Source organism: Anthonomus grandis, chromosome 3 (assembly GCF_022605725.1).
Source record: "Anthonomus grandis grandis chromosome 3, icAntGran1.3, whole genome shotgun sequence".
NCBI classification, from domain to species: domain Eukaryota; kingdom Metazoa; phylum Arthropoda; class Insecta; order Coleoptera; family Curculionidae; genus Anthonomus; species Anthonomus grandis.
Genome location: NC_065548.1, coordinates 23,381,858 through 23,405,748, shown reverse-complemented (window position 1 = coordinate 23,405,748; position 23,891 = coordinate 23,381,858). Strand labels below are relative to the sequence as shown.

At 30.6% G+C, this 23,891-nt stretch overlaps 1 protein-coding gene across 6 annotated transcripts in view; it reads right to left on the bottom strand.

Moving 5' to 3' along the window:
- The window catches only part of LOC126733913 (putative thiamine transporter SLC35F3), a 58,239-nt gene extending 35,080 nt beyond the window's left edge, over positions 1 to 23,159 (bottom strand). For 5 of the 6 annotated variants that reach the window (XR_007659902.1, XM_050437379.1, XM_050437376.1 and 2 more), the window contains exons 1-7: positions 22,984 to 23,158; positions 8,404 to 8,611; positions 8,141 to 8,346; positions 3,868 to 4,038; positions 3,647 to 3,815; positions 3,409 to 3,587; positions 3,212 to 3,355 (exon numbers count right to left, since the gene is read on the bottom strand). Coding sequence is in view for 5 of the 6 variants with exons in the window: in XM_050437379.1 (XP_050293336.1) it covers positions 3,212 to 3,355; positions 3,409 to 3,587; positions 3,647 to 3,815; positions 3,868 to 4,038; positions 8,141 to 8,346; positions 8,404 to 8,503 (969 nt within the window). In the remaining variant the exon portion in view is untranslated. Of the gene's footprint in view, positions 1 to 3,211; positions 3,356 to 3,408; positions 3,588 to 3,646; positions 3,816 to 3,867; positions 4,039 to 8,140; positions 8,347 to 8,403; positions 8,612 to 22,983 lie in introns of all 6 variants that reach the window. The other variant, XM_050437377.1, reaches the window with a different exon arrangement.
- Between the last annotated feature and the right edge of the window lie 732 nt (positions 23,160 to 23,891).

Genomic DNA, 23,891 nt, shown 5'->3' with positions numbered 1-23,891 from the left:
AGATATGGGCGATAACCTACAAGTGCTTTCGGAAGAGAGTTTAAAAAGAAAATGCGCTGTGAACCTCAGACAGGCAACGAAGACACCGAAAAATGGAATGGCTGTTTTGAAGAAGCCAAAATCACCGCCTCATAAGAAAATGTGGAGTTGTCCAGGGTGCAACGAAACATTTAAAGAACCTGTTATAGAAGACTGGACTGAGTGCATATTGTGTGCTGAATGGTGGCATGAAAAATGCAGTGCCTACGAGGGTTCTTATACATGTGACCTATGTTCATAAAATTGCGTGCGTACTCTTACAATACTAAATGCGTACTCTTAAAAAGCGGGTTTATAAGAGTGCGCAAAATCACTTTTTTTAAGTTTAATTTTTTCTGTTGAAGTATTGATGTTTAGTTTGCGAATTATACCTTATTTTGTTGTTTAAGTATCAACAGTCATAAATAAAAAAAATATATATTTTCAACGCAATTCGTTTGGATTTTTTACCTGATTAAACCTTAAGTGCGCACTCTTGAAGCACTCTACCCTATATAATATGCCTTTAAATTCAGGAGCAGAATGCCTACTGATTTGAAAATATATATCTATATATATATCTATAATCTGATTTGAAAATATATAGTTGAACTATTCCAATTATAGGTATTATTTATTCTAAAATTTTCTTAACTATATGAAGCAATATAAACATAGAAATATAATTTTAAGATACACATGGATTCATAAGTTTTGCATCACCTTATTCTCATATAAAGAAATTCTTTAGCCTCTGCAATTTTTGATTGGCTTATTTACCAATGTTTCGTACTCGTTGCATATTTATTTCCCGATAAAAATTTTAACAGTTTTTTTTTGTAAGTTCCATTTTTGGTTCGATTCGGTCAAGGTTGTTACATTTTACGAGTTCACTCAAAAAGATCCCTCGACAAATCATAAGTGAGATTGATTCTGCAAGAATAGTCACTTTGCTTCCAGAAGTTTTACTTGAAGAAGGTACGAGGCTAATAGAGTTGGGGTTTGGCCAAAGTGATGTGTCTCGTAATTGGAATCGTTATCTACTGAATAATTCTCTTCATGTTAAACTGATAAGTAGTAAATAACTAAAAAGCGTGTAACTTATTAACAACAGCACCGTTAAAATCACTTAACATTCCGAAGCAACCCAACTATAGCAATGAAGTTGGGTTGTATATACTCCAAAGAGATATGCATAATGCTTTGGGAATTCAAGTATCGATCTCTACACTGCGGAGGCGAATACTGGCAACAGGTTTGAGGTGTCGCCGACCATTAACAACACATGGCTTTACCTGCAGAATTTTGCAACTTAGTGTTTTTTACTGAGGAAATAGTCATCGGATACGGGTATGGAGAAGGCTAATAAGAGATATTTGGCGTGGAGCTGTTGGTGAGGCTTTCGTTTTTAGGGATACTAACCTCCGACCTCACTGTACTAAAGCTGTAAATGATTATCTGGAATCGAAAGACATCAATGGTTTGGACTGGCCCGTACTCTTGCCAGACATGAATCCCATAGAACATATATAGAACTTGTTTTCCAGGGCAGTGGCAGCATGCAGAGACCCACCTAGAATTATACAAGAGCTGTTCACGTGGCTCAGGAAGAATAGCACAGTATTCCTTAACAGCATACCTCCAATCTCATAGACGGTATGGCCATGCATGTTCAAGCTTGCATAAACGCTAGTTTTCATATCTTCTAAATTCACTTCGTCGAGGAAACTTTTGAGCCGCACTTTTTGAGAAATTCTTAGAATTACTATTATAAACAAAATTATGAAAAATTACAGCCGGGTTCTTAAATTTGATGAATAGTTGAGGCGAATAGTTCTTGAAGCATTGGAGAGCATTACACCTTATATGTTATTAAGTGTTTTAAATTGTACTCAAAACGGGTTTGAGCAAGTGAGATGATATGTAGGGCATGTAATTTATATTCTTGGCATCTGTTTAAATAATTTTAAGCTTAAAAGGCTTAAATAGTACATATTTTAATATCTCGTTATTGTCTGTAAATGATAAAAATACCAGTGGCGAAGCGTGAACTTTTTTTTCGGGTAGACAAACAATAAAAATCGTTAATTAGAAAAAAATGTGTATTCAATATTATTCATTTTATGAAATAGAGAATGAAAGCGCATGAAATATTAACTCAAAGAGAAAAATTATGTAGTGATATAAAAAAGAAAAAAATAATTACTACTAGCATAAAAAGATAGATAAATAAAAATAAATACTACTTACAAAAAAACACAACATAGGTATACCTATAACTTATAAATCCATAATATCCATTATTTTAAAATTAATTAAAGACAAATAAAAACACAACTAAAATACAATTGCCAATATCGAACAGTCGTTCATAAATAACCACTAAAAAAACCTGTAAGATGTATTGCGGCCGACCAGATCAAGCGTGTCCATAAACAATAACCCTCAACAGCATAATAAAATAGCTGGTCGACTTCGATAGACAAAAGCTCGAATGTCTTTCCCGCGAGTAAATTTTGCATACGTAATAGGCTGAATGCTGATGCGACCGGACCTCTGCCACCTGCTTGATGCGTATATGGTTCGATTAATTGCTCTAAATTTCGGAAGACAAATACCAATGTGTCTTTCTGGGGCTCGTATACAATAATTGGGTGTCAGCCCTGCATTTTTATTTTAATTGCGTCAGGCGGGGCGCGCCTTAGATATTATAGATAGACAGATATTATAGCCGTTTAGATACTTTATAATAATAGTAAGGAGCGACTACGTTTTGTGTTAATTTTTTTTAAAATTGTAATTCAACAATTACATGAAATAATTACGTAACAAATTAATGACAAATAACTGGATAATTTTGGGTAGACAGTGTTTACCTTGTCTACTCGTACACTTCGCCACTGAAAAATACAGATTTATGATAATATATAAAAAAGATTAATTACTTAATTAAGATATTAATTTTTTTGAGGGTTTAAACATTATTTTACTATTGATAAGAAAAACGAGTTTTCAAATAAAACGCTTAAGGAGAATACTAGTTTAATCTTTAAATTGTTATTAATTTATGATAAAATAGGTATTATTAGATTAAAAAAAAATACAAATTAATTACCTAAACCTAAATTAAAATTTACAGAAGAAACGAAACTTGTAATTTTTCAGCTTAAATTTTAAGACTATTTAAACTTACCTTCTTAAACAAAACTTTATAAACTCCAGAACCTGCAGCCGCTGACGTGGCTAATACTACACCAGCTAATGTAGGACTACCGGTGATGCCATCCATATATGCCAACAAAGCCACACCTGTGTCGCAAATTATCACAGCTACAATCTAAAAGAATATCATAGACAAGAAATATAAAATAATTGCTTTTTATCACTTACACGTATGCCGACAAATTGCTCATGTAGAATAACCCAGCTTAACAAATAAACAAATGATACATTTGTTGCAAAAAGTGCCATCACATCGGTTGCTAATAATATCCTTAACGATAATATGTACATGTAGTTTGTCCCCACCCAAAGAAGACAAAAAAGGCTGCACCTTGTCATGAATCTTACTGAAAATTCCATTATTTAATATAAGAAATATTGTTGTGTTTAATAAAATCATAATTACCAGCTGTAAACCCTTTATCTCGAAAGTCTCGTATGCTTTCTGAGAGTATATCGGACATGGATTCACATCTTTTAGTACTCAGTCTACTTATAAAATAAAGTGGAAAGAAGAACATGGTCCAGTTAGTCACAAACCATGTAGTAAAAAATGGCGCTTGATAAGAAACAGCCTAATAAAATTTTAATAAATTTAAATCTTTCTATGTTTGAGACTTAACTTACAAATTTTGTTTGCACAACAGTCATATTTAGATCAGTTGTATCGTGGGGAACCAAAATAGGATCATTATATTCTTCATCTTTTGGGCGCCTTAAGTATAAGTATTTTATGCTGTGTGTTGCTCCTACCCACGAGGCTGTTACACATACGGTTACCCATACTCCAAAGTATATCTAAAATTTGTATAAATAAAATAGTTTTTATGATTTTTTTTTACGAAAAATAAAACATTAATTCTTAAAAGGTTGATTACATTATTAAATCAAGATTCACGTCTATTAATTGCCTTAGTAGTTTCGTGTGTGTTAGGCATATCGCGTGCAGGCAACCGCACCGATTGAGCATTAAGTGCCCAGAAATTGCAGTAGAACTTCACTTTTGTGCGTGATTTACGTTTTTAGCTTTATTCACACGCATACACGTACGGGAGTTTGACCACGTAAATCTGTTTAGCACCACTTACGTGCTGATTATGCCAGGTTCAAGATAATGGTATTTACTAAAATTGTATGTTGACTTTGGTTATTTATAAGTGAAAAACGGAAATGGGAATTTGGAGCTATGCTCTGCTATGAATGTGTAAAGTATTTTTATATTATATGAAGTATTTTTTACCTGCAATCATTAAAAATACTCTCTGAGTTTTATTATTAAGGAAACGCTTTACAGGATTATTTTTCAAAAACGTTATGCTTGGTTTTTTTATAACGTCTTTAGTTTAACCTGAAAGTAACTTATCCAAGACATGTCCTGTACGAATTCAGCTCATTGTATTAAATTTCTGCATTCTTTATAAAATGAATTATTTTAATTATCCAAAATACGCCAGAATTAGATAGCAACAGATTATAATTTATTTTAATTTTTCTTATAATACACATAATATGGTTTTGGTTTATGTAATTATATATTGTTGCATAATTAGGTTAAAGATTAGTTTATATAGGTTATAACTATAGCCAATTTTTTATGTTACTATTTTTAGTTTTTTATATTAAGTAATTTTGCCTCGCTATCTATTTTATAACTGTAATTTTTGTAAACGGTGCTTTATGATTAAGCAGATTTATCTTTATTTTGTTTTTGTTGAAAGATATTTTTCCTTATGCTCCCTGTACTCTATTGCTATAAGTATATATGATATTACTATTATCTAAGTAAGTTCATAACCGTCTTTAAGGATTAAGAAAAAATGAAGTAAATAATTAAATATAGACTAAATGCTTAAAAGATTATACGAAAATTAAATAAAATAAATTATTTTAGAAAAGATAATTAGTTAAACTTTAATTATCTTAAAAAATAATTAATTCAATTTTTTCGATATTTGAAAGTTAATTTAAATAATAAAATACAAAATTAAAAAAATAATTTTTCAATCAAGGTAATCAAAATAATTTATATTTTTGATCATATACGTTTCTATATTTGCCGTCCTAATAAAAAATATAATAAGTAAATTTAAAACAAATGTGACAAATTGTTTAAAACTGATTTTTATCAAAGAATCTAATGTTTTTGAGTACAAGAATGTATTTTCCATTAAAAATTGCGTTCTTTATTTTTTTTTAAGGAAATTCATAAATTAAAGAGTGTTCTATGCAAAACTGAACTTTTGCTGCTTAGAGACTTAAATATACAACAGATAAGTAATTGTGTAAAAGTTTGGTTTCACGAAGTTTCAAAAGTGGTAAAAAGATGGTTGAAATACTATTATTATATATAAGTACAAAACAAGAAAATATTAAATAATAATTAATTTATAAATTGAACTTTGTTTAACTTGTTCTTGTTTTAAAGTATATTATTACCGAATTACTTCAAAAATTCTATTTAATTTTAAGATTATTTAGGTTAACGATAATGCTACAAAATATTTGCTAAAAGACTAATAGGACGAAATTAAAATAAAAGCAGAGATATAAACTAAAATCTATAAAAATTACACTTTAAGAACACATTTTTTTAGTAATAGTAATGGCATTTTCTAATTATTCAAATTTCATCACCTATAAAATAAAATAGGTAAAATAAATTTATAATAATATTATACAATTTATTTAATTACATTTTTATGATACTAATTTTAGTAATATAAAATTTAATTTTATAGTGAAGTTCTAGAAATCGTGATATTAAGGGATTATACGAAAATAATAATCAATATAGTTCCCATACCAACAAGACTTTACTTTAAAATGAAACAACTCTACGAATATTAAAAATAATATTAAGCATTAAAGTTACAGTAAAAACTATTTGCTATAAAGAGGTAAGTCAATGTAATAATAAGTACTAAAAATGGTGTCTATTTACCTTTATGCCGTAATCCATTTTTTGTTTGAATCTATTCCTCACATTTCCAAACAGGTCTTAAATTATTTGTCAGTTATTTATGTAGCCGTAATTCGCTCGTAAAGACCTTTAATAAAATGTGACTTCATGCCAAACGTAATAACTATGGATACCAGCAAAAACATTTACCTTCAGTCAGCATCATACTATGTCATCAAAAAACTTGTTTAAAACAAACTGTCCTTGATTTTAAATCTTAAAAACTTTGCTGCCTCCAAACAAATCTAAAGTACTTAAGTTTGGAGATCTTAGCGGCCACTCAATGCCTACCCACTGATTCGGGAAATGGGTCTTCAGAAATTATCGTAATTTTCTTTGATTTTCTATTATTTTGATAATTCGTGACTATATTGTATTTTAGTAAGTCCAAGTGCCTTTCGCCGGTCAAATCAATGTAAACTTAAAACTTTAAAATCAATGTATACTATTGCTGTTTAGATAAATCAATTTCTTAAACTAATCATTTCAGAGCCTTTCCGACCTGAGCAGTATGTTTGAAATATTACAACCAAAGAAACTCCTGTTTTATTCAAACGAAGAGATAATAAACGCACCCGAAAAACTATCATCTAAATACAGTAGACATCTCAGTTAATCTTTATGACCAATTAAAAGCTATAAAAACATGCTAAATAACTGGAATTCCAAAAATTCATTCCATTAAGAAACTCATTGAATTATTGCTGATAAAATTCAACAGTAGACATGCACGCCTCTCAGACCATCATCAGCTATAAATGATTTAATAAATCAGTTTGCCGAAAAAAAAGGTACGGAGAGTGTATATTTAATTTTAATTGTTTGTAAAAATTTTGGAAAAAGTGACAGATTGATAATTATGAATAAATATTTCTTTTAATTTTATGCAAATCCCTTTATAAGAGCCTCTAAATAAATTTTTATCCGGGGACCCGCCAAGGTACGCTACGCATCTGCAGATCAATGAAATAGTACTTAATATAGCCGACACAATATGCATGCTGCTAAATGTAGTTAAGTGCAGGAAAATCTAGTATAAATTGGATATGTAGTATCTTTAGAGAAGAGCGATACAGAATCCTAACACTGATCATAATAGGAAATGTTGAAGGACTTAGTGAAGTGGAAAGAAAGCAGGTCTTCTAGGCTTTCTAAGGAACATCCGTGAATGGATTGATATATGCAACGTAGAGGAATTATTCCGATTAGTTGCAGAACCGAGAAAAACATGCCTAGGTAATTAATTGCCAATATCAGGAGGAGCTGATAGGGTACTTGAAGATAAATTTGTACCCTGCCATAACAACTATTTTGTTTAAATCCCTTATTTACATAATGTGTCACAATTGTGTCATGGGGTATTTCTTTAATTGCAAGTACTATTTTTTCAAATATTTTGGTTGTTCTTGTAATGAGTCTTTAACCTATTGGAAATAAATGTCATTTTTCTATTTATAATTAGCTTTAAAGGTACTTGGTATAAATTAACTAACTTCTGGAGACTAGACATATTCACATTCATCACAGAGAAAATAAAAATAACACAACTTTGAACATACATGTTCCATTATTTTATTCCTTTCCATTACATATATTTCCCACAAGTAAGTAATCTATCATTTTTCTTCCGGTAAAGTTCCGCTCGACACTGAGAACTCAATTTACAAATTGGCTGCCAGGAACACCGGTAATATTGGACGGCGACCAATACAAGAAATTGAAAATAATGATTTTGCGATATAGAGCAGCCCACACACACTGTTGTTTGCCAGAAACAGGAACCTTTGACATGTTACATTAGATATTTTATAGTTAATTTTATTTTAAATTGGTTTTAAATATAAATAAATATAAAAATAGACTTTTAATAAGAATAAACTTTTTGGAGTATAGTGTTGCATTTAAAACAAAACTTGTTGTAACTAGATATTCTACTCTTACCTTTCTTGCAGACCTTGAGCAAAATGATGCAGAACATGACTTTAGTTTTGCCCTGAATCCAGTGGCTGGTGTTGACCCATTAGCTGCACCCTCAACTGTACCATTACTATCCATAAGGCGAACAACTGCTTGAGGAGTAGCAGGTGATAGTGGCTCTACTGAATCGAGTTGACTACCCAAGGAGTCTGAATGACCAAATGACGGACCTGCAATAACTCAATACTAATCAAAATGATTATGTAATAAAGAGCTGAATAAATTACCATTTGCCACTCCTTCCTCTGTAACCAAGACACTAGGTGTGCGATTTCTTTGAGATCCTCTTGGATTAAAAATTGTTTGTATATCATTATCTCTAGTCATCTTGATTTTTCTTTTATATCTTTTTTATCTGGCTATAACATTTATCGTGGTTCTGTTGAGTTGGTATCGAATATTGCTTTTGGACCATTTTTCGTGCATATTAATCATCTGTAATATTTGTTATATAGTACAACTCATATTTTTTTTAGTAATAACTTGCAATTATAAAGTATGAGTCGGTTAATAGAATATTAATATATGCACGTTCACAATGTCCATGAACTTTTTTTTGTCTTGGCTTCTATTAATAGTCTCCTTTCATTCGGTTGATTGGGACGTAAATAAATAACAATGCGGGAAGAAAATCAATTTTGAGCTGTTTCGACAAATAGAACGCGGCTATTTCGAGCATGCAAGGTAGTCAATTTCTTTTACGAGTCTCATCAGCTTTTCTTTTGCCAACATGGCTAATTTAGATATAAGTAAAAAAAATATTTTTTTTTGTGACGATAGTTGTTATAAAATACGTTATAAAAACATAAATCGTATGTACTTCTTGATATTTTTAAATAAATTACAGTTTTTTTCACCGTTTAGTTTAGATATTTCTTAATTTAAAAAATGTGATTAAACCCTTGTATAATTATACTGAAAAATCTGTCGAAGTTAATTACAGAAGAAATATTTTCTATATTTACTGCCAACTTCCTATATACAGGGTGTTCATTTCAAAACCGCCCACCACGGAATACGGATTTATCAAAAACCACTGTTTAAAAAAAAACGTCGAAATAGGTCAAAAGGTTTGTCAAGGGGCACAACTTTCTAACCTAAAATTACTTCTTCCCTTTTCACCCTCTGTCCCCCAGGATCATCCCCTTAAAAATTTTAAATGGCAAGGGGTATCGAGTAATAGCTTGTTTAAAAGGTCTTTCAAAACCTTTTATTTTGACGTTTGATTTTTTAAATCGGTCGATTCGTTTTCGAGAAAATTAGAAAAATCTTTGTTTATCTTAATTTGTTCAGATAGAAAACCAAAACATGAAAATATCAGTTTTTATTTCAATAAGTCTTCAAAATGTTGCCCGTTTTTGGCCAAACAATGATATAGGCGATGTTCAAATTCCTGACGGACATTTTCAAAAACATGTTGTGGGATATCATGGCAGCTGTCGATGATGCGTTGACGAAGTTCATCCAAACTTTCAGGTTGGGGAGTAAATACAATAGATTTTAAATGACCCCATAGAAAAAAGTCTAATGGCGTTATATCAGGAGATCTAGCAGGCCATTCTATAGGCCCCCTTCGCCCTATTCATTAGAATTGAACATTATGAATTATCCACTTCCGTTATTATTAAAAAAAATCACATAATTACCATTTTTACCTTAATAATTAATAATACTTTTTATAACATATAAATAATATTATATTGAACTAAAAAGAAAAAAATGTTTCTTTAGCAAATTATTAGTAGAATCCAGGTAGAAAATAGATTTTTATTGCATTGCATCTGATATTCCAATATATGAAGCCTTAATTTTCTCACGAAAATAGTTCGTAAAATTTATTATAAAGACTGTCACTGATGAATTGGATAAATACAACTTTTAGTCTAATTCATAAATAATATATATTTGAAAACTAGAAATATCCAAACATGTGTATTTGTACTTTAAATTTTCTTGTAAAATGTTACAATGTAAAAATGCAAAGTATAATTCATAATTTTAAAACATCAGCAGATCTAGGAAAATTTTGTATGTAGGGGAGAGTGGTACACATTGACACATAGTACACAATGAAACACTGCTATTAACTCGTTTAAATCTGCCGCCACAATTTCACTAGCGCTGTCGCCAACGACCCATACAGTATTGCGTCAGCCACCATTAGTTCAAATCAAATCAAATGCTTTATTGTCAGAAAATTTACATTTTATCGACAAAGCTAAAGGAAAAAAAATACAAATATAAACAAATAAACATAAAAAAAATACTCAGACAAAATACACACAAAGTAAATAGGTACATAACAAAACAAAAATACTGTATAAATTATCAAATTGTACAATTTGGTCGAAATACATAAATAAAATTATTTTTATATACAAATATACACACAATTAAATGTATAAAATTGTCATAAACCTTAATCTAAAAAAAAACAATAAAATAAAACATACAATAAAAAGCAGGCAAACATTTTGCAAATAAATAGGTAGCTAATAACGCCAGTCTGTGTGCTTTAAAAGGAAATATTAAAAAAATCTTGTACTGTATATTGGGCTTTTTGCAGTAGTAAAGATTTTAGGGCATTGCGAAAACAACTAAAAGTAGTCATCGATTTTATTACGGAAGGCAGATGGTTGTGCAAAGAGTTCTTTACTAATTCCGACCGTGGAATTGGGAGATGAAGATTATGATCAACGTTCCTTAGTGAATAGCTGTGGGATGGTCCTTCTGGAATCTGCGACACATGTTTGCGGATAAGGCAGATAGATTCAAATATAAATAACGAGGGAAGCGTAAGGATCTTATATTTTATAAAATTTACTTGGCAGTGAGCTCTACTATCAAGTCCTAATAAGTAGCGAAGCACTCTCTTTTGAAGTTTAAATATACGCTCAAATTGGGTCTTGCAGCATGTACCCCAGAATGGAAGGGGGTAACGAAGATGTGACTCAAAAAGAGCATAATAAACTGTTTTGGCCGTGAAAAAGCCTAATTCTCTTGAGATTGATCTTATGGCAAAACATGCCGAGCTTAGTTTTTTAGATAACGTATCTATGTGCAAATCCCATTTCAAAGAGCCGTCCACAACAAGACCCAAGAACTTGACAGACTCAACAACTTCCAAACTGGTATTGTTTAGAATAAATGGAGGAATGGTCGTTTTATATGATAAGACTTTAGTTTTTGAGAGATTTAGGCATAAAAGATTGGAATCGCACCACGATTTAATGAAGACCAAGTCGTTGGAAATTGTTGTATGTAGTGCCATTGCATTCGGATTGCTCCAAGTGAAACTAGTATCATCAGCAAAAAGACAGATTTTTCCGCCTATGTTCAGGCTGGCCAGGTCATTTATTAACAGCAGAAAGAGCATAGGACCCAAAACGGAATCTTGAGGTACCCCACATTTAATTGGTTTACAAGAAGATCTTGACGTATCGACCTTTACAAGTTGACTTCTGTTGCACAAATATGACTTAAACCATTGAAGGGATATACCTTTGAATCCATAGTGCTGCAATTTGCAGTTTTAAGGCAGTTTGGAAAGACCCCATTTTGAAATAACATGTTGATTAGGTCTACTAAATGGATTAAAGTACAATCAGGCATATTTAAAAACATTTTAAGAGTAAGCCCATCTGTACCAGCTGATAATTTGTTTTTTATTTCGTTAATTATACTTCGAAGTTCTATAAATGATACTGGCGTAAAAAAGAAATTGTGCAAATTTTCATTAGAGAGATATGACAGAGGATCATCAGAAGGTGTTATGGTGGCCATTAGATTTTTTGCCACGTTTACAAAGTAATTGTTTAGGTCCTCGGGTGATGTAGAGATAGTGCTAGTTGAGGTAGACTTATTTCTTAGTTCGTTAACAATAGACCATGTTTCTTTAGCTACATTGGCAGATTTTGCCAGCCTCCCACTGTAATAGATTTCTTTTGCAGCCTTAATTGCTTTAAGATGAGTTTTCCTATACTGCTTGACGTAATTATGAAAAGCAATAGATTCTGAGAACTTTATTAGGTAGGAAAGTGAGCGCATGTTTTTTGCCGATACACGAAGACCTTTGGAGGACCAGGGCTTTTGTTTTTTAGCTTTAATTGGCCTTAGAGGAAAAGATATATTTGCAATATCTGATAGCGAATTTAAGAATCTGGAGAACTCATTATCGACATCATTTGAAAGAAAGTTCCAGTTTTCCGTTAGACAATGATTTTTAAAATTTAGAAAATTATTTTTGTTATAAACACGGCCTAATTTACGTAAAGTGCTATTGTTAATCAAATCCAAAGAGAAGCTGGTTAATATAGCTTCATGATCTGAAAAGCCCGAACTGAAAACAGTACAATTTAAGAGTTCTGGAGCAAAGGATGATACTACGTAATTGATGGTGGTGGAGCTATTTTTAGTTATTCTGGTGGGTGAATCTATGTGCATTATCAAGCCCATTGACTTGAATATAGACTGGAGTGATTCTTGGGAAGCACACACACTGAAATAGTCAATATTAAGGTCGCCACATAAAATTAGTTTGCTTTTTAAGGGCATGGATTCTAGCAAGCTTAGTAGTTTCTGGCTAAAACTTTGTATATCAGAGTCGGGTGTTCTATATAGACAAACAATGTAGAGATCATGTGAATTATTATAAACAATGGAAAATTCAAACAATTGTTCAGATAATAAGTTATCAAACTTTGTCACTACTGAAAAGTCGCTGTTAGTGGACATTATCAATGTGCCTCCATGCGTTATGTTTGTTCTATTGTATCTAGCTATGATGTTGTAATTTTCAACATATATGGGTTCATCAGTATTTAACCAATGTTTAGTAATAGTAACTATTTCAGGGGAATTTAGTTCTTCTAGCAATAAAAATAGATCGTTAGTTTTGTGTCTTAAGGACTGAATATTTAAAAGAAAAATACTAAGCTCACTATCAACCAATTTTAAGTTAGTTTTCGTATGCCGACCAACAAAGATTTTACGGAGCGTTTTCTGTTTACTTGTGGATAAATATTGAAAAGAGGATCGAACATAGAAAGGTTTGTTACCTTCAAATAAATAGATTTAGTTTTTATTAATATGTCATTTTACTTCTTGTGATGTATAAGTTTTAACCTATAAATATTGGGGCCAAAATTTTTCAGGCTTCGCATTTACATTGAATTGAAATTTAAAGCATGCGGTAGTACACATTGAAACACATGCAGGTAGTACGCAATGATACGTGTTTCATTGTGTACCATTATGATCATTCTATACTGTCGTTTTTTTATTGCAGGTATACCATGGTAAGAAAGAAGAAAGAACGAACAAGAGCCAAATTTACAAGCGAACAAATGACGGCAACCGTCCAAGAGGTGAAAAGAAATGGAACTTCACTTCGCGTTGCTGCAGAGATGTTTGACATAAACTTTAGCACATTAAGGCGATATGTTATGATGAAAGAGAAAAATGACCCTAAAGCCAAGATGGAGCCAAATTATGCTGTTCGATTAGTATTTACCCCAGAGCAGGAAAAGATTATGTGTGATTACATTAAGACCTGCAGCAAAATGGCACGCGGATTAAATACCCTAAAAGTTACACAATTAGCGTATTGTTTTTAGCCGTTTCATCTAAATTATATATTCGGATATCTTGAACAACTGATGGGTATTTTTTATATATTTGCTCTAAATGTGAAAAAAATCGTTCAACATTAGGTTTCGTAAAAGAAGTAAGCCTCGATAGAGAGCAAGCTTCGGGCCTTCTAATGCTTAAGGATAGATTTCTCCTTATAAAAGCCCGTAACCAATCTTTGCTTGCGCACTTATTAGTTTTCCAAGATTCTGGCATAGTTTTAGCTGCTAAAAACAATATTACGCTAAAATTCGCTAAAATTTTGGAAGTCATAAATTCTAATGAGTTTAAAATTTCATATTTAAGAAGAAGTGCTAAGGTGTCCAATTCATTTTACTTTCCGGATGTTGTTGATAATCATACGGGACTGAAATCGGATTTCGTTATGTTATTATCGAAACCTATAAATACAAAGAACAAAAGGCTTTCTTCTTATTATAAATTTGAATTAGAGTTTAACAATATCATTGTACGCTGATATAAACGTAAAAACATAAAGATTTTTTGTATTAATATATTTATTCCAATGTGTTTCATTGTAAACTACCTTATGTTTCAAACTGTACCACTAGCGGTACACATTGATAAAAATGCAGAAATAAATATTTTTAAAATTTTTTATGTAATTAATTGTGTTTTTTTATTCAGTAAATGTTAAATTTTATAGGAATATATATACACATAACGACATCTTAAATGCAGATTTTTGAAACGTTAAAATCGCACACTACAGTGAATTTACTAAAAATTGTGTCATTGTGTACCACTCTTCCCTACTAAAAATGTATTTGAAAAGCTTTGAGAAGAATTAGTAGAACCAGAAATTATAGAAACCATATTTAGAGTATGAAAAACAATATTTATTGTTATGTGTTAAAAAGAAAAAATATATTTCAACATATTTTAATTAACATATAGATAGTAATAATGTATTTTTATTTCATTACATCTGATATTTCCAATATAGGTAGCTTCGATTTTTTCCTGAGAAGTGTCTTTTTCATGTACATTGTTTAGTTTGATGGATAATAATAGAACATTATTATAATTATAATTCAAAATATTTTTTTTTTAAATTAACTGTATAATATAAGGGATAGCATCCTATAAATATGTAAAAAAGTATATAACCCCTGTGTATTTATTATACAAGGCATCTGTAACATATGAGATTTTCTATTCCTAACCAAGCTGATATAAACTAAAAACGAACAGTTAAAATGCAAATTAAGGTGTCAATTATCACGTAATTGTGTTAGCGCCGCGGCTGGCTTAATACATACACATTTTCTAAATTGTATTATAATTTGGATTTAAAGGCATACTATTTCGAAGATCATGCTTATTGCAATTTGCATTTGTTTCCATATATTAAGAAACTAGTAATATTAAAACCAAAGTTATATTAAACCTATATACAGGGTGTCTGCGAACTATTCGCAAATCTCAAAAGTGGAAATTCTACAGACCAAAATATGTGATTTGACCTAAACATGCCTTAGATTAAAAGTTGAAAGAGATACAAAGTGTCAAAGTTATAATTTTTTTTTCTATTTTGGAAAACGTAGTAGATGGCGCTGTTAATGTAAGCTACGGCTTAATATCGTCTGTCATTTTCTTTGAAATAAAGTAGTTAAAGTAAAGAAATATTTGCTATTTTATACTTAAAAGTGTTTGTTGTAGGATTGTTGTGGTTTTTCTAGTGCTACCCTAGAAAGATTAATATTTTCTTTTGGTTAATTCGATGATTTTGTGTTTACGTGCGTAACTATTATCATAGTTCTGGTAAGCCCAGACATTCGTGAAATTAAAAGCCTTATAACTATATGTTTAGTGAGAAATTTTTATGTCCCAACAAAAATCTGCGCATATTGGGAATCCCGTCAGCTGAAGGTGAAAACCCGGAAATATTAAATGGCAAAATACTAAAATTATTTAATTCTGATCTGAAGGATAGTATATTAAACAAAAAATGCCACCGAATTATTTCTAAGATTCCGATAGACCAGAGGCATTGTTAGTGCGGTTTTTTTCAAGTAACGAAACTAAACTATCGGTGTTAAAATCGAAAAAACTTCTGAAAGGTAAACAAATTCAAATTAAGGAGGATTTGACCAAAAGTCGGCCTAATTTATTTATAAGTGCCGTAAATAAGTTTACTTATAAATATTCGTGGATATCTAACGGCAATGTTTATGTAAAAATTGGTGGTAAGATCTATAGAATTAGCCATGTTATCGAGTTAACGCAGTTAATTAAATAACCACATTATGGATATTTTTGTATTTGGTGAGTTATCAAGATTAGTTACTTAGCTTTTAGGTATTTTTCTTTTTATTTGCTACTAACCATCATAAATGTATAATGGTACTATTTTTGTTTTTTCTTTATATTAACTGTTTATACACTTACATCATGTGTACATGATGAAGTTTTCCAATCTTACAAAATGATTACTTTTTATGTTTGAAGAGTCATTCTTGTGGAATTTTTTTTTTAAATATATTTTTGTAGTTATTTGTTTTTTTATTTCTTGATCTTTACGTAACCAAATAGTAAGCGATTTATTAGGCTTAAACTCATTGCTTCTCTAAGAAACTTTACAGGTTGAGGAACAGATACTTTTTCTCTTTTCTCCTTTCCCTCCTTTTCCCATTATCCCTTTTTATTTTCCTTATTTTTTACCTATTCTTTGTATCATTGTAAATAAAAAAAAATGTTTTTTTTATATGCGCATATTAATGCAAGATCTTTGACTAATAACTTTAACTCTTCTTAAGCATGTTTGGATTGAAGTTAAAGTAAGTGGAAAACAAATCCTTATTGGGGACTTATCACGCCCACCCAAAGGCGATTTAAACTTATTTTACTCTCACTTAGACACCATTTTACTCGATTTTTATGTAGTGTATGAATCTGTCTTTTTACTTGGTGATCTTAACCTTAAGGTTTTAGGTTTAATCTTTTTATCTTTAAATTAATTAGGTTATACAGTGACCGCCTTAAGTTCCGCATGAATTCCATAAAAATTAGTTACGCATTATTGCACATAAATTTTTGTATACAGGGTGGAACAAAAAAAAGATATGACGTCATCGGTCATTTTTTTAAATGAATGGTATAATTTTTATTGCATTTGTGAAATATAGGCGAAATTCCAAGCAAGTTTTGTATAACACACCTTATCTCAAAACTCAACTGTTTCCGAAATATTTACATTTAAATAACAAGAAAACTTCTCCATTTCGCATATCACTGTCAGTTCGAAAATTAATAGTTTTTATCAGAATAAATTATGGCTAATTTAACGGAAACCCAACGAATTGAAGAAAAAGTTAGTGAACTGTTTAATGCCAAATATCCAAACCATCCTATTTCTTAGTCAAAAGTTAGTAGAATAGAGCACAAATTCATAACTTCAGGTCATGTTAGGGATTTGCCAAGATCAGGTCGTCCAAAAATGTCTGAAGAAACAAAATTAAACGTTCTGCTCTCCGCCGAAGAAAATCCAAACAATGCAACTTCACAGATTTCGGTTGATAACAATATAGCCGTAACAATATAACACCCTTATAAAATTAGACTAATACACGAATTAAATGAGGACGATCCTGATCGAAGAAACCAATTTTGCGAGCAAATGATGAACATTTGCAATAATAACCGTCAGTTGCATTGGGAAACTGAGGCTCATACACAGTACCGTAAATCTATTAATGTTTGGGCTGGTATCGTGGAAGATAAAGTAATAGGGCCATACTTTTTCGAAGAAAACTTAACAGGACAACGCTATTTGAATTTTCTTTAAGAAGATCTTATCCCTGCTTTGGCTGCCCTATACCCGGATGAACAAGACCCTGCTGTCCCGACAGATAATTTGTGGTTTCAGCAAGACGGCGCACCGCCACATTTCTTTCGAGATGTCCGTAATTACTTGGATACAGTGTTTCCAGGAAAATGGATAGGACGAAGAGGGCCAATAGAGTGGCCAGACCTAAATCCCTGCGACTATTTTCTATGAGGGTACCTGAAAAGTAAAGTTTATATTGAGAAGCCAAACAACGTAGAAGATTTAAAAAATAGAATTAGATATGAAATTAGACGTATATCACCCGAAATAATTAGTGATAGTGTTTTACATGAGTTTGTAAACCGTCTTGCTTTCTGCCAAGAAGTAAATGGGGATCAGTTTAAACATTTGATACATTAATAAGAGTTTTCACTATGTATAACATTTTATCTTAATTTGAATAGTCGTACTTACTTCCTTTCTTGTTGGTTAAATGTAAATATTTCTGAAACAGTTGAGTTTAGAGATAGTGTGTTATACGAAATTTGCTTGGAATTTCGCCTGTATTGCATAAATGCAATAAAAAATATAGCATTCCATTTAAAAAAATGACCGACGACGTCATATTTTTTTTGTCCCATCCTGTATATAAAAATTTATGTGAAATAATGCGCAACTTAAACAAAAAATCGGCGGGTCCGAGCGTTTTTTTAAAAAGTCATGTTTTTTGTCACTCAAATCTTCTAATTTTTATCGAATTTATGTGGAACTTTAGGGGGTCACTGTATATTTGATAGTCAAGGATACATTATTGTTATTATAATTTTTTCATACCTATACTACATTATGTCATAATTAAATATTTTAGATCGTCATGCATGCTATTACATTATGAGAATTGCATTATTATTATGTCCATTTATGGCTTAAAGCAAATTATAACTAATTCGACAAGAGTGTCAAATTTTACTATGTCTTTAACTGATCTTATTTTTTCAAATGTAGATTTAATTACGGATTGTGGGATAAGAAATGTTGAGATATCAGACCACTTGCTTGTTTACTGTAATATAAAAATTTAAACCTTAAAACCCCCTAACACGAATTTTGCATATCGTAATTTACATAATGTGGACCGGGCTAAATTTATATCTGACATAAAGCTAATACCATGGCACACTATGATTGTACAGTATAGTATATATAGACAAAAACTCTATCGATAAATATCGATCTACATGCCCCTTTAATTCAAGTAAATCATAAAACCAATCCTTACTGCCCATGGATAACGCCAAATATAAGATTAATGCAGAAAATTCGTAACAGAGCATTAAACAAATTTAGACAAAGCAAATCCCGGAATGATTGGAATACATACAAATAATTTAGAAATGTTACTACGAGTGCAATAAGGGCTGAAAAAAAGCATATTTTAATTTCAAATTTGCAAATTGTAACAATAAAGAACTTGGTATGAATAAATCAATATTGGTCTTCGTTCTGCAAGTATTCTTCCTGTTCTTTCAAAAGTTATGGATCAACAAATACTTATATTTTAATAATTTCATACCAGGATATCAGTCTGTTTTTCCTATAGGTTACATCTGTACTACTGTCTTAACTCAAGTAACTGAGGATATTTTGTATGCTCTGGATAATAACCAAGCCTATCTAAAAGAACCAACGCGGTTCTTTTATCTTTAAATTATTTTAGTATTACTACATTATTTAGGCTTTTGTGAGTCGGCCGTTTCTTTAGTATGTCCTTATCTGTCTGATTGGAAACAAAGGGTAACATTAAATGGCAAAATTTCGAAAGTCCTGGATGTGATCATTGGCATTCCCCAAGGTGGTGATCTTGGCCCATTGCTCTATGCACTTTATAAATCACAGATTACACAAATAATAAAATATTATAAACACCATAACTACGCTGATGACACTCAAATTTATTTTTCGTTTAAACACACTGATGTTGCTCAAGCCAATCAAAAAACTAATACTGATCTTAGCAACTGACTGGCGGAAATTCAAAAGCTATATTTAAAAATTAACTCTGCTAAATCAACAGCTATTCTTTTCTGTAGCGATAGCCACAGAGCTGCCTGTTTGACTAATTAAAATTCAACATAATAACGATTAAATTATTTTTAAAAACAATGCCAAGAATCTTGGTCTGATAATCGATCATAAATTAACATTTAAAAAGCATATTACGCTCAAATTAAAAACTGGATATTCTGCTTTAAGATCTATTTTTCCCAAAGACACTTTTAGAGTGCCAACTTTAAAAAAATGCTTTACAATTCACTTGTATTATCACCCATAATGTGATATAATGTGATACCATCTATGGGCCCTGTCTTCATTGTGATTATTGTGATTCATATAGAATACAGAAACTCCAAAATTCTTGCCTTAGGCTTATATTTGGCATAACAAGAACAGAGCATATATCTCATAAGCTGAAGGACGCAGCATGGCTAAATATGGAAAATCGACGATTGCTGCATTCTGCTTGTTTTTTTATAAGGTGCTTAAATGGGAAACTCTACCATATCTAGTTAGAAGGGTGATCTATCGAACAGATGTACACAATTTAAATATAAGAAGAAAAAAAATTAACTGTTCCCTCTCACAACAAATAAATTTTTAAAAAGTAATTTTCATATGTAATAGGGTATCTTGAAAATAAATTTAAAATATTAGAATTTTCGATGTCTGAGAATGCATTTAAAGCGACATTTGTTCAACACATAAATTTTCTTTTTCTAAACTAATTGAAAATAACTATAAATATTAATGTGCAAATTAATATTTTATAATAAAATAAAATAAGGTTTTTTGTAATAATATATACAAAGATGGGATTTAAAATTGATATTATAGTTTAATCTTTTCCTCTCCTCTTTCTGTCCCATTCCTATTTTAGGTATATGTTCCTGTTTATTTTTTTGCAAACGATTTTTAATTCTAAGGCCTCAACAGAATTTAAGGCAACTTCTTGAAAGTCATCCCTGAAAGTCTGAATATAATGGCCTATTGGCCACTCACTTCCATTATTACTATGTATGTAGGTATACATTATTACTACGTATGTACAAAATTATATTGTTAAGGGTAACGAATAATATTCTTATTTTTCTTATTTACATTGAAATAAAATAAATAAAAGACTAAGATGTTTGTATAACATATATATTTAAAAAAAATCTTATAGCACAGCGCTTTCGATTTTTTTAAAACTATATAAACATCAACATTACAGTTATACAAGCATATTAGTCTTTTATTTAGACTTTACGTGTATGCAGCTAAAACTTCAAACTGAAATAAAATAGTGTTGTTCACTGCCTCTGTTTGTACTTTTTTTCGGCTTTTTAACTGACTAATAAACGTATTTATTATTATTATTTTACCTTATTGCTTAAGAAGTATTTTAGATTTTTAACATAAAATTCGATATTTGAAGGTTTTCTAGTTATAGAAATATAGCTCTGTTACTTTTTACAGCCAAGCTTCTAGAAGACACCACTTATTGCACCAAAGCAAGTTGATTATTATGTTATACATATATTCTATCATCATGGTATAAATAATGCATTGATACTTTTAAAAACAAATATTTCCAAAACTATTAACTTTAGACAATTCTAACAAGTAGACCTTTTATTGTGGAATACCGAGAAAATAAGATTTTTTAGTCAGTTATTGTATAGAGGGTAGCACAAAAAAGTTATGATTTAGTTGTTTACCAACATAGTGCTATAAGTGGAATTCTCTAGAATTTTGGCCATAAAAAAATAAAGGATTCTTGTTTCTAGTACTAGAAAATCTTCTTATACCAAGTCTTCTGCCAAAATCTGAAATGCTTTCCTTAATGCCCATGCAATAAGGAAATTAGAAAATAAAATTGTAACTTAGACACCCTTTATCTTGCAGACTATTAACTTTTGAACCAAGGTATGTTTGAGTCAATACACAGGCCTATACCCAAGTAGCAAAATGACGTTTTTAAGACGTCGTTTTTCGTACTTTTTGGTCTATATGACGAGTCATATTAACGTCCTTACGACCTGAAAGAGACGTACAAATGTCACATTTAAAATGAAGTTTTACGAGACGTCGCTGAGACGTCCTAAAGAAAAGCTAAATAACGTCGATGAGACGTACTAAATAAAGGCTAAAAGGCAAGGCAAATATTTATATAGGTCGATGTTTAAAGGTTATTTTAGGTCTTACTTTTGAGGACTTCTTAAATATAAAATAAAACATTCTTACTTAAATTCCAAATATACATTTAATTCCAAAAATATATCATTTATTCATTTGTAAGTATATAAAAATGAAACAAAAATTATCAGTTAATTTCCTTGACGACACATTCGGTACAAAAATACTGACAACTTTTAAACTTTATATATTTCGGACAAATCTTACCTCCGTAGTAAATATCACATCTTTTTATAAAGTCTTAATTACAAGACAGGGTTGCCTGTCGTCGGTCGGTAGCAATGGTGGAGCCAGCGCCAGCGCCACCTGTACCACCAATTGCATATTTTACTTTAGTCACGTGATCGATTACTGAAAGTCAACCCCCTTTGGCTATTAATAAACCAAGCCGTCTTAGTATATTATAAAAAAATTATAAAATTGTATAATTATGTAATTAATAAAATTGATTTTGTTAATTACTTATGTAATAAAAAAAACTGAAACTTTACCTGTGGTCATTTTAAAGACCACAAAGTAGACGTCATTGTGTATGAGTAGAAGTCATAAAGGATATGAACGACTAACCTGAAATGACCAATCAGGACGACATAAACACGACTTCACTGACGTCAAAGTGAGTGACGTCGAGATTTCCCAACCTTTCGCAGACACCCTGTACATAGTGCTCTAAATGTTACGGTAAATCATATAAAGGTTTTTAATTAATTATAAACTATTTAAATTATAATAATTTCATTAAAAGCTTAATATTTGTTGCTGTATATTTATTCTTTAACCTAATCATTTCGATTCCTTAATTTTATCTATTAGGAAATAAAAAATAACTAAAAAGAATAAAAACTCTTTAATATTACCTTAAAATAAATAAATATCGATTAAAACATTATACCTAAAAACTCTTTTACAGTCAGACTGACTATCAGCTGGTGCATGATGGATTAATTTAAGTGTGCTGTTATATTATCCCAGAAAAAATCGATATTTTAAAGCACTAAATCATTTCCTATTTATTAATTAATGTTACACTGGCTTAAGATTTTCAACTATATTAAGAACCAACTGGAAACAATTAAATTAGATAATGATATTTAAATAAACGAATAAATTTCATAAAACAAACAACAAATTTTAATGTTTTTTCTTACCCCACCTTTTCATCTCCATTTCCAAATTTATTCACCTCAAACTCACTCATAAAACATAGGTTAATAATTTTTTCATTGAAGAAAACCTGAAAAGAAGATAGCCTTCCACGAAAACAGCCGCCCGGGATTTCCTCGGTAACTATCCATGCAAACGGCTTGGAAAAAGAGAGAAAACTGAAATGAGCAGAAACATTGTGATGAAGTGAGGAAATAATGCTTCGGTACAGTGAAACGCCCGGTATGGTTTTAAGCATCGATTTTTAGGGGCGTTGTGTCGCTTTGAGTTCAGAAATGGGATAAGTTTAGGCAGCGTTGCCGTTTAATGCTCATTTTCAGAAACATTTGCCCTAGCAGATGACAATTTCAGTCTTAGGCCATCAGTGCCAATCAGGTGTACAAAATACTCTACAAAATGCTATTATGGTGCAGCTACTAAAAGATTTTATAAATTTTGCTATTTATTTCTTTATACACAAAAAGATGAATCAAAAACTAAAAACACTAAGCACATTAGAATTTTTAAGCAACTAATAAAATAATAGATAATTTATGAAAAAATTATATTGGAAATTAAAAAAATTATGGTCTACAAATTTTATCCATATGTGAATAATAAGATTTCTTGACCAATGAAACATAAATAGCTGAAAAAAGCGATCAACGTTCCTAAAAAACCTTTATTACAGTTAAAAAGTTCAAAAAGAAGAAAAAGTTTTCATAAAAAAGGTTTATACGATCTAATGTTCTTTACTATTTAGATCTAATGACACTTGACTATTATTTTTAATTTTTTTGAGGTTGAGACTGAAATTAAATATTCTTAACACTGATAAGATTGTTGAGGCATGTTATAAAACATTTTGTACAGGTCGTGTAATCTATTGTGTGTTTTAAAAGAGTAGCATCTATACAG